The sequence below is a fragment of the Haliotis asinina genome, chromosome 5 (genome assembly GCF_037392515.1).
Source record: "Haliotis asinina isolate JCU_RB_2024 chromosome 5, JCU_Hal_asi_v2, whole genome shotgun sequence".
Classification (NCBI taxonomy): domain Eukaryota; kingdom Metazoa; phylum Mollusca; class Gastropoda; order Lepetellida; family Haliotidae; genus Haliotis; species Haliotis asinina.
The window spans coordinates 67290826-67303382 of record NC_090284.1 but is presented as its reverse complement, the minus strand read 5'-3'; the positions used below and the strand labels follow the sequence as shown (position 1 = coordinate 67303382).

The 12557-nt window shown below is 37.6% G+C and overlaps 1 protein-coding gene across 1 annotated transcript; it reads left to right on the top strand.

The window, feature by feature from the left end:
- The first annotated feature begins 904 nt into the window (after positions 1–904).
- LOC137284091 (uncharacterized protein C16orf52 homolog A-like) lies at positions 905–7207 on the top strand. The gene is made up of 3 exons (XM_067815769.1): positions 905–1163; positions 4157–4372; positions 5877–7207. Exons 1-3 carry the CDS (start codon positions 1061–1063, stop codon positions 6062–6064), a joined length of 507 nt encoding a protein of 168 aa, XP_067671870.1. The 5' UTR covers positions 905–1060; the 3' UTR covers positions 6065–7207.
- The last annotated feature ends 5350 nt before the right edge of the window (positions 7208–12557 follow it).

Genomic DNA, 12557 nt, shown 5'->3' with positions numbered 1-12557 from the left:
CTTGTCAAGCAGAGGTGCAGTAGTGATACTTTACAGGAAGGACTTAAGGGATGATGACACCTTTAAATATATTTTCGAACCATAGCGCCACTTCCGCACTTCCGCCAAGTTTTAGGTCGACCTTACCTTTTACCTGGTTTAGCTTCCTTGTGAAGTTTAAGTTTTTGGAGAAAAAATCGTCTTGTCTTTACATACACACACATACATTTCCTTTTTAAATAGTTTTGTGTACAGACGACATCGTTTTTCTTGACGATTAGGTTTCTTGGACATCTTTTGAAAAAGATTCATTTGGACTGAATAAAGTCGTTATTTTATTATTTCTTTCGGTACTGTGGTACTAGCTTTCCTTCTTACCGAATAAGATGATTTTATATACTTTTGGCCAAATTTTGTTTCACTGTCAGACTAACGCAGACAAAACGTGTAAAACTTGTGTCGTTATTCTAGACAGCTTCTGTGACCACGTTACCTTGTAATAATGTTTTCAGTTATTTTCCAAAGATAAACGGGTGTTAGAATTAAGTATATTTAACGCCTTGTATAAGCAGTGTTGTTATGGTACTGCAAACGGTGGAATCTGGCAAAAAATAATCCAACAAAAAAGAAAAACATATTCTAACGGCGGTTCTAACAAATATTACAGTTGCAGGGATACCCTGCAGTAGCTACATACGAGTTCATTTTCATAGATGTTATATACAGATTCATGGAAGTCGTCCTGTAGTAATCGAGTTTTATCAGAGTGAAGTATAATTCCAGTTATGAACTGTAGCATCTATTGCATACGGTACAAACACGAAGCACCAGAATTACTCATTTGATATATGGAGTTACTGTTACAAGAAATTCTTCGGTGCCTGAGAATCAAGGGAGGTAACTCGGCGTTCGTAAACAAACCACTGTCGACCATAATGGCTGCCGACGGGAGAGCAACGAACGATGACAGTGGGAAAAGGCCAGTGTTATCTTTCATGTGGCGTATGGCTCGCTATTGATAACTACTGTAAAATGTAGGTGCTCAACTACACCCGGCGTCAACATTGATACCGTGTTGGAAATGGATAAACTGAGCATAATATCGGGCGCATTGTTCTTCGCCGCGGATATATTCGCTGTCACAAGTTTGGCGATGCCAAACTGGATAGTATCAGAAATCGGCGGTAAGTCTACAATCAGGACACTAATTCTTCTTCATTTGTGACATAATGCAACGAAAACCATTTATGTCAAATTGCTCTCATATCAATCTGGAGTAGTGTATGTGTCAAAATGTCACTAAGTTCCAGGCAGTGGCATAATGCACATTAGTCCAGCATATAACTAGACGACTTCGCACTATACCAAGTCATATGAACTAAGTGCACATTAGAAACTAGAGGGGACAAGGATGGTGTTTGAATAAAAGTTTGTAACTACGTGTACTAGTTTAATATAGCTGATTGCTAGTTATGGAAAGGCATAGGTGAAGGATTTTAGTTTGTCTCCAACAGCCGATGCTGGTCTTAGATGAGTGGATTAGGATCAAACTCGGTTGATAATGATAGTGTGTCCACTTAGTGTGATTCATGGCTTACAAGATCAATCACTGGATTGTCAGGCCAAGACTGCATTATTTACAGCAGCAAATATCAACTAATACCTGCCTGGAATATTACAGTGTGGGCAACTTACAAACATATTTCTTGGTTCAATAAAAGCCGCAGACATCTGAAAATGTGTCACTTTCATCTTTTCTTTCGGTTCTTAATAAACATGAGAGTGATAAGCTAGACTAAACCCCATTCAGATTAAATGTCTTGCAAATAGTATGCGAGCTTTATATATATGTATTTGAATGGCATGATAACACACACAGCCCAAATGTCATGCATGATTGATGTTAGAGCTAATATTACGTGAAGCTTATGAGAATGTAGTCAAGGGTGCTTAACTACAGGGTAAATGGATTAACATGTCATGTTCTCTTATCACTATCAGGGTTTGTATACCTATTGTATATTTCATTATCAGGAGATATGACACAAAAGAACTTTTACTTTTCCAATATGAACCTTGATATTCCACTATGATAATTTCTGCAACCATTTTCATGGATTTGCTTCAAGTGTGTTATGGATTCTATTTTAGCTGATATATTGAGATATTTGTAAATAACTTTTGTCATGCCTCTTTTGTGTGAGAGCAGTTGGTCATCGTCATGGTAACAAAACAAAACCTGAAAATGTTTCTTTTGTATACAGCTCTTAGCATTGATCTGTACAGGTCCCAGAAACAACTAACAGTGTTGTGTATAAGAGGATGATTAAGTGGCAGTGATACCTTTATCTGCTATGTCATTATTTCAAGCTACATTTTATTAAACATTCTTAAATATTAAAAGAGACATTGCTCTACAGGTTTTGTCCCCACTATGGTGATCTACCTTGAGTTTTATTGTGTATTGTCATCAATAGTTAACATAGTTAATCTGTTTTAGGCGTAATTACCAGTTTCAAATTTGAATCTGTGATAGTCTAGTTATTTTACTGTCTTTCATTGACAGTTTTTTACAATTTACCATTAAATATTCTGTGTAAAATTAATTGTTCCCGTCATGATATGGCTGAAATATTGCGGTTGTGATGATAAATTTTAACACACTCACTCACTCACTCACTCACTCACTCACTCACTCACTCTACATGTGTTACGTTCTGTGTGTGATACTAATTTTGATTTTGTCATGATGTTGGCATAGACTAGAAAAAATGACCCATTCAACTTGAAAAAAGTTTGCTTGAATATACTGAATGGATTGCATGTTCTAGTTGTTCTGGTGACTTATAAATATTTGTGACATCATAAAGTATGAATGATTTCAACAATGCACAAAGCTTATTCCTTTAACATATTTAGGAACTTGTATAATTTTGACTTTCTTGGTGGTTTCTTTGAATGAACTCTTGAAATTGTGCAGAGCTAGGCACATGTTAATCTGTCATATAGGCCCAGAAGCAAATTTATCAAGGAAAGCCAACTCAAGTCTAGAAAATGTGGCAAGTCTAGATTTCCACAGCTCTGGAAATGAAGAAAGTCTCATTCTCCTTTTCATTATATTTTATGCTGTTTACTATGAACATGTTTCTGTAACGTGTTCATTTCAGAGACTAGTTGTTAGTCTAGACTCATCTATGTCGTCTAGTTTTAGTATGGGATATATCTGTGTGAAGAAAAGTGTTTGAGGTACATATATACTCTTCAAAGGGGAACTGTACTTTCAATGTAATTGTCGAAATTGTGAGATATATGGGATTGAATGAATGTTGATACAATAGTAATGGAAGTTTTGAGAATGCATCACCACATGGATTTCATTCAAAGGAAAGCTGTTCGTTCAGTTATTCTCCGTGTTAGGTGACTGGAGTATGACATGAAAATTTTAGGTTTACAATTTTCAGTCAGTAGTGTGTGATTTGACCCTGATAACCCTGACCATGTACAGATGCAAGAAGATTATCAGAAAACAATGGTCTACTATTATTTATTGACCTGCCTGAAAAACGTGAAGATTCATAAAGAAACCCAACTCATGTGTAGGAGGCTGCCATGTTGTGCAATTGCTTCCCATGCATTGTGTTTGCTTGTGGTGATAACGTGAAATGATGCTGCATACACAACATGAATGTCATTGTAACGTTCCTCAATGGGTTTTCTTTCTACCAGACTTCAAAGTTCAGGTTCCCCTACTTTTTCTTGTAGAGTATATGAGGTATCCTTTACTATTGGGCTTACCCCAAGCCATATTTGTCCATCTAATGTAACGACTGAATTGTAATTTGCCTTTCTAGTTTGCTACTTGAAATACCGGCAATGAAAATGTGTCTGCAGCTAGCTTTTCAAATGTTCTGCAATATATATTGTCAAAGATTTCATGTGATTGACGTGAATAAGTACATTACAATATGTATCAAACATTAACCAGTGTACTTATATCGTGAGCTTGCTGTCATTTTTTGCCCCTACCCTGTGCAACATCATTTTTGCTTCTGTTAGTGTTACAAGTCATTCTCGTAGGACATTATTTGTTTGGGCTGTCTAGATCATCCCAGTTTGATGATCTCTCCTGGATTTGTTCTTCAGACGTAAATGTTGTAGCTGACACTTTTTCTTTCAGGAGACACCTATATCGGTTTGCTACAAACATGCCTGACCATCTACGGTCGCCCGACCATCTGCTTCACGCCAGACCCGGTGCGCGGAGAGTGGCTACTAACATTTATCTGCATTGTGATGGGGATTCTGTGCATCAGTGTTACTATAGTGCTTCTCGGGGTCTCCTACTGGGAGTACAGGGTCATGAAGTTTGCCCGCTGGCTCGGCTTTGTTGCAAGTAGGTCACATCCAGAAAATCGTTTTTAATTTTATAAGAACCTTAATGGAGATCTTGGTATGTGATGTTGCATATATGTATACAATATAATCTGTTTTGATTCACACTTGTGTCAAGTGGATGTAACCATATCCCTTCATGAATTCAGTTTATTTGTGATCACAAACATGACTATTCATGAATTTGTACAGTTGGATGTCATTTATGTAAAGTGGTCACTAACCAAGATCTCATGTTATATTTAATTCTAGTATATGGTGTAGTCCTCAAACCAAGATAAGCCCTGGGACCTTTTTCTAGAAACGTTCATAGCGCACAGAATTCTTAGTTTTGATCGTAGCCAAAGTGTTAGGAATGGGCTTAAGAAGTTTGTTGGGCTATGAACATTTTGAGAATGCTAGTCTGGACACTTATTCTCAAATCGTTTATAGCCCTAAAAATTCTTAACTTCGATCGTTAAAAAGTTTGTTGGGCTACAAAAGTTTTTGAGAACAGCTAGCCTGGTTCCTTGAGGTGTGTTGAGCTATTTTAGAAATTGGAATCCTGGTCCAAAACTCATCATGTTTCACGGGTTGACAGCACCATGCTCATAGGTTCCTCCAAATGGGTAATGTCTGAGATTTGCATCATATCTGTTTTTTCTCTCCCAGTAACTTAAGGGAAAGACCCTTGTTCAATTTGCAACATAGATTCAGTGTGTGTAAAGCCTGTTTCTGGTTTACTCACCCTTCAAGCTGTCACAGTCTAAGTAAACTTATCCTCAGTACTTTTCGTTACACTCCAACACTGAGTCTAACAAAACCTTACGGGAGGTCGCGTCAGGTAACCTTTGAGATTGACCAATCAGAAAACAGCTTACCAAATCGCAAAAGTGCACATTCGCACATACCTTCTGAACTTTTTATCTCGAAAAGGTTCGTACCCGAACGATTCTGAATGCTATTTAGCATACAATCGCTTCCGGGTGATGCACACGGCTTACGTACAGCCATGACAACGTTGAGTGAGCAGTCACTGAAAATAGTGTTTTTGATATTATTCAAGGATTTTATCTTGCGGAAATATTAGCTAATGGTAACCATGTCAACAGAAAGCCCAAAGCGTATATACTGCAGGTCAAATAACTGTGTTATATGCTGACTTTTGTTTGTGGAGAGATTTGTGTCGGTGACCTGAATATTTTGAAAGTCCCTCCGATCCCTAAATAGTAGCCGTTGTCTGATTGGTTGAATCTGTTTAACCGTCTCACATTTGATTGGACCGTCATTGGTTGCTCAAAGGTTACCTGACGCGACCTTCTACTAGGTTTTGTTAGACTCAGTGGTGGAGTGTAACGAAATACACTGAGACGAAGTTTACTTAGACTGAAGCGGTCATGTCATAAAATTGCTTGTATACTGTTCAAAGTGGCATTAAAGATGTCACTATCCATGAAGAAAAGCTTCTGTAAATTTTTGTACTATGGTTATTGTAAGATCTAAAACACATTGTGTCTCTGTTGTAGTGATTCTGTTTTGCCTGGCGGCTGTGATCTTCCCAATAGGATTTGACATGGATCAGATTGGAGGAGAGGCCTACCAGCTTCCTAACAACTTCCGGGTTGGAATATCCTACATCTTCTTTGTCCTTGCCCTTTGGATCACTGTGGTCTCGCAGCTCTTCGCCAGTAAAGTCTGTCTGCCACATTTCTGATCTCCAAACACTTTCAGTGACTGGACGCTCCATGTATTTACATTGTGCTAGTCAGTAGGAGTGCAGTCATGTGGAAGTCTTAGCATCAGGAATCTCATAGGTTTCCCAACAGTATTTAGTGATGAGTAGTTCTTTCTAATACCTCTACATAGTGGCTGGGCTGTGTTGTATCTGCCTTGATGGACAGACAGGTGAATGTTAACCCATAACTTGATTTCTCCATCACCTGTGAATACTTTCGGCTGTGTTGTGGTGTGGTTGAATCTATCTATCTATGAGGGAAAGCTGACCAATGAGATCTCAGTTTACATCTCACAAAGGAACAGTTTCCTTGTGCAACATTGATTTCTTACAGTAAAGGAAGCCTTGTACATGCAAGGAGTATGGATGTTTGAATTCTATGTACTCTAAACATCTTGGCAAATTTGTTAGACTGAAAATATGCACAAACCTAAACTACTCGACAATGGACTTGTGTTTTCACAGGTGATGAAGACAGGTTGTGTGTGAAGCTCTGATGATGACCTAAGTTCGGTGTTTTTTAACTGTAGCCAGCTGTATGTGTGTCATCTGAGGTTATGGACTCCTCAAATGTATACAATAGTCTTGACTGCTGATCTCAAGTGTGTTCTTGTGTTTGTAGCCATTGCCTGTGAGGTCATAGGCTGTTGTAGAGAATCTTTCATGCTCTTCTAAGTTTGGCAACATTACACAGCATACTGAAGAATCAAGTTTCAGAAGCTTGAATCCTTCTTTGATTCAGAGTAAAAATAGTAACATTTGAATTCTCACTGTCTGGTTTTGTGTTTCAATGACCGGTGCAGTGGCACAATTTATTATCCAGTTTTTAGTCTCCTAAAGTGAAGAAATTCATGTGCAGTTTTCTCCTGACATGCCTTGCAGCAGTATTATGAAGACCATCTAGCAAATTATAAGATCCATGTTTGTATGAGCAATGTAAATTGTGCTATAAGCTGTTAGAACTATTGTGTGCTAAGGTAAACAATTAGAAGGGTATTATTGCATATTATGAAAACAGTTTGGGGAGAACAACATATATTCAAGCACTTTCTAAAACTACTTTAGAAAGATGCTGATGTGACGTATCGTCTACATTTTACTGAAAAGTTATTAATTGAAAAACCAAATGAAATATTTCACCAAATTGGACTTGTGTTATTTGCGAAATATTTAATTTTGTCAACACATCAAAATGCTAAACATAATCATGATAATAGCTTAATTTTCAAGTTATTTCTTATTGCAAGTGGAGTGACTGTAGATTTCCAGAGTAGTGTGTGTGTGCATTCTCTGTAGAAGTGTAGGTCTGTAGAGGTGTATTCTGATGGTAGTACACGTGTACATAATCTGTAGGTACATAGAGCAGGTGATGCCTGATACAGTGGGTAGTGCTAATCTGAATGTTTCTCAGCTACTGTGTTGCATGTTTTGTAAAATTAACATTGTCAGGTGAACTCATTCAGTCACTGAAAGAGGCCTCCTTTGTCCATGTACGAGTACCTTTTTCCCCTTGGTGTAGGTAATCGTAAACATCTTCCAAATACATCCATGATATCCTGTGCTCCTTATGTGACGGGTAGCCAAGTGGTTAAAGCACTCACTCATTATACCAAAGGCTCAGGTTTGATTCTTCACGTTATACATTGTGAAGCCCAGTTATGGTGTCCTCCACTGTGATATTCCTTGAAGATGGCTAAACGCAGTGTAATACTCAGTTACTCACACCCCCCCTACATGATATCCTGTATCCCATGCATGATGTAAAGTGCCCCAGACAAATAGCCAATGCCACTATGGTGTGCAGTGGATCATGTTTGATATCCTGTGCTTCTGACTTGATCTCCTTTGCGCAAGATGTGTGTCCGATCGATGCCAGTCATTGCCATCTTTTGGCTCATATATGATAGCCAATCATATTCAGCATCAATATCTGATACGCACACCCAGATCTTAATACATACTTATGTATATATGCTCAACATTTGTTCATAAAAGTACAACACATGTACAACCATTATCTTATCTTGTACAACAGTCCTTTGTGAAAGTCCAACAATTATCTGTTCTTGTACAACACTTGTGTGTTCGTGTATAATTATCCATTCATGTACAACACACAGAAGCTGTGTAGGACATGTGGACAAAGGGGGCCTGGTTTCATTAAGTATGTCATGGTCATTTGTTTATATTGTTTGTAGTCTGGCCTTGGGATGCTGAATGGCAACCACGATTATCAGTGCCATAGGCAGTTTTCGTATCAAGGACATGGATGTATTCAATGTAAATAGGGTGTTGTCCAACCACAGAGGTATATCAGGGCATTGCCTTCACCAAACAATATCCTACTATTTAATATTTCATATTTTTATTGCTCGGGACACAAATTGCAATGAGCACAATGTCTTTTACTTGACATGAACATGTGATCAAGCTATTCTTTACGACTCTCCAAAGAAAAGTTCCTTATGTATGTAATGATGCTTGTGATCAACTTTTCAAAGAAACTTTTTCATGCAGTAGGTCTGCAAGTCACAGCTGAAGAGCTTTAACAATATTGACACCACATTTTGATGCATTCATGGTTGATCGGATGAAAAGTAAAAATGGATTTGAAACACTGAACAATTGTGATTAAACAGGGATTAAACCTGGTACGATCCAGGATCTGTTTGACTACTTGTAAGTAACCCAGGGAATAATGGAATTTTAGGTATTTTAGTGGATGTCCTTATACATGTACATCTGTTATCACCATTGAGATGATGGAATGTTTTCATGCATCTATGTGTATGTATGTAGACTTGTGACAGTGATAACACCCCAGTTAACGCGGACTAGTGATGATGATGTAGATATGTCTCAACCTGAATCTCATCCTTATTCCTGCCAGTGTTTATCGACCACTGTGTTTTTTATGTTTCCTGTGACCGCTTGTTTTTAAAGTATTTGTTAGCTATTTATTTCAGTTTTACAAAAGACGTCCATAACGCAGTGGGGTTCGTCATTAATGTTTCAGTTCGGTCCAGTCATCAACATCTTTAAGTTCAGGATTGACTGAGTGTGCAATAACTATTTTATTTGCAAATCCATATACATGTACTTTTTTTCAAAATGATGAAATGTTTGAAAAACAACACTCCTGTTAAATTTCCCCAAATGTGTAAGTTTATATGTGTATATAAGTTATGGAATATCGAACATGGTCTTCAATTATGATGATTTGAGCAGCGAACAAGTTGATCTGTTGTTCAGGAGGCTGCATTTTGCTTTACAGAGTTGCATCTCTTGACCGTGCCAGGACTTGCTGGTCATTGCCACAAATGTGGAGTCTAGCTGACTATGATTCTTATTCTGCTTATGGCTTTCCCCAAAGAGGGAGTTCATTTTCATGCCCACCCAAATTTAGGGAAAAAATGAGAGTAAAAGGACTCTTATTTAGTACAAGTACGAATGACAGTAAAGATCGCTTTGACCAAAAGACAAATTTACAGTATCTTTGATTGGTATTTTAGAAGTTGGTTAGTAATAATAAAGGTAATGCAGCAAAACAACTGGCATCCCTAAAATATCTTTCCTTTATTAAACAAAAGTACTATTGTATTGATTGAAATCAAACTTTAAGATCAGAAAATCTATGTTTTGTTTATTTTTGTGTTTTCTTTTTAAACAAAATTCAGAATATGTAATCAGTCTCAGGGGAAATGTTTTAAAAAATTGTGTCATTTGCTGAAATCAACCCTGAAAGTTACATACTATGTACATGTTAATAATTTATTGTGACTAATTTTTCTAGTTTACCTTGATAGCTGTAAATAGAGTTCTTCTGTACTGTGTGCATCTAGTCTCTGATCATATCAGTAGTTTTGTATTGGTTTAGGAGTGGAGGACATACATACATGAGACAAGTGGCATAGTTAACGTTAGTCCACTGTGTGTGTTGTGAGACAATGTGATAACTGATACTTGTACAAGAACCACTTTGACATATGGAGGGCAATTAGCTGCACAAGTCTGATGTGCTTACCCTATTGAAGGAGAGGATCAATACGGGCATGCACAAGCATCATAGATACACACACACTATGAGGAGTTTAGATTTGCTGATGTGCTAAGTTTATCAGGCAAATCTGATCTATTTTTCTAGGGTTTTTTTGTGGTTTCAATTACTTTAGGAAGAATCAGTGTTGGGAAATTTGTGTGTTGCCAGGTTTGATTTGATATCAGTTCATTACTGAAAATTCTTGAACAGAAATATTTTGAAGAAAACAGGATTACTTGTCTGTCTTATGCAAAATGTAAGGAACCCATTCCCATGAAAGGGCCATTTTGTTGTCAGGAAAACCACTTTGTGTGTCTTCTGTTTGGTTTCAGAGGAAATACCATTTATGCTATTAGAATTATTGTCGACTTTGTAAGATTGGTTAAGGTTCTGTTTGTAGTATACAAGAATGTTCCTGTTCACAAAGAACTATGAATACGAAGAGAAGATGTATGTCGAAGGTGTATCCCTTCCACTGAAGTTGGCTTGTTAAATGTGTTGCTAGATAAATCACTGATGTACATCAATTGGACTACTGTACTACTCAAATCTGAGTGAACCTTTCATGCTTTCATGTGGGCCCAGATCTGTCATTTGTTATTCCTTGTACGCAGGTGTGTTGGTATTGAGGGCTGTGCCTGAAATTTAAGCAAAGACCTGGAATTTCAGAAAGTATTAGCGATAATTTCTTGTGGACTAAAACTTTTCTGGTTTAACTGTTTGCAGCTACAATTGAGGTTTCACACACATAACGGCATGAATTTGAGTTGTTGTGCATCACATGCACATATACTTAATAAATGAACGTCTCTGCAACTTGTGTACTTTCCATTAGTTCATTTTACTTTTACTGTTCATCATTTTCAAATGTTTTGCTGATTTCTTTACTAATTATCAGTATATCATTCATGTTTTATGTCCATAATTGGAGTATGTTTTCTGTAAAAACAGTGTAAGTAAACTTATCCTCAGTACTTTTCGTTACACTCCACCACTGAGTCTAACAAAACCTTATGGGAGGTCGCGTCAGGTAACCTTTAAGATTGACCAATCAGAACACAGCATACCAAATCGCGAAAGTGCACATTCACACATCCCTTATGAACTTTTTATCTCGAAAAGGTTATTACCCGAACGATTCCGAATGCTATTTAGCGTATGATCGCTTCCGGATGATGCACACGGCTTATGTACTGCCATGACAACGGTGAGTAAACAGTCGCTGAAAATAGTGTTTTTGACAATATTCAAGGATCAAGTCTTTGAAGGGCATTTAGAAGTGAAATGCATAAGAATGAAGATTATATGGATATCAACTTCTTTATATGAGAACACAACGTTTCGGAGTTAATGCTTACTCCTTCATCAGGTGATTGAGTATGGGGTACAGAGCTATTTTTATATGTACAGGTAAAGCAATAACAAAGTAACAAGTGGAATGACTTAACGAAAGCTGGAAGCCAGTATAAACAAGCGCTGATTGGAAACCGACAGTTATGATAACAATGATAGAAGCCAATGGTAATACATTACAGATGATGGGATATGTTTGCATAACACAGGTAGGGGGTAAGGACGATGTACATGATAGGGGAAAAGGGTGGAAGCCAATGGTGGATGATGTTTACATAGCACATGATTGGGGATAGGGTTGATGTACATGACTGCATGAGGGTTGATGGGCATGTTTACATGGGGGTGGATGATGTACAAACACAAGTAGATAAGGATGTACACGGGTAGATTGGCTATACATGGATTACATAGATTACATAGATAGAATGTACACAGATAGATGAGATTAATTTATCAATAAGTCCCAGGCACTTGGTAGGTACAATCCTTGGTCAGAAACCAGCAATCAACCGTGACCAAGGATTGTACCTACCAAGTGCCTGGGACTTATTGATAAATTAATCTCATCTATCTGTGTACATTCTATCTATGTAATCTATGTAATCCATGTATAGCCAATCTACCCATGTACATCCTTATCTACTTGTGTTTGTACATCATCCACCCCCATGTAAACATGCCCATCAACCCTCATGCAGTCATGTACATCAACCCTATCCCCAATCATGTGCTATGTAAACATCATCCACCATTGGCTTCCACCCTTTTCCCCTATCATGTACATCGTCCTTACCCCCTACCTGTGTTATGCAAACATATCCCATCATCTGTAATGTATTACCATTGGCTTCTATCATTGTTATCATAACTGTCGGTTTCCAATCAGCGCTTGTTTATACTGGCTTCCAGCTTTCGTTAAGTCATTCCACTTGTTACTTTGTTATTGCTTTACCTGTACATATAAAAATAGCTCTGTACCCCATACTCAATCACCTGATGAAGGAGTAAGCATTAACTCCGAAACGTTGTGTTCTCATATAAAGAAGTTGATATCCATATAATCTTCATTCTTATTCA

Coding starts and splice junctions, on each gene's coding strand:
- LOC137284091 (XM_067815769.1), top strand. CDS start 1,061: ATGGATAAACTGAGCATAATATCGGGCGCATTGTTCTTCGCCGCGGAT. Junction 1,164..4,156: donor GATAGTATCAGAAATCGGCG/GTAAGTCTACAA, acceptor TTTTTCTTTCAG/GAGACACCTATATCGGTTTG. Junction 4,373..5,876: donor CTGGCTCGGCTTTGTTGCAA/GTAGGTCACATC, acceptor TCTCTGTTGTAG/TGATTCTGTTTTGCCTGGCG.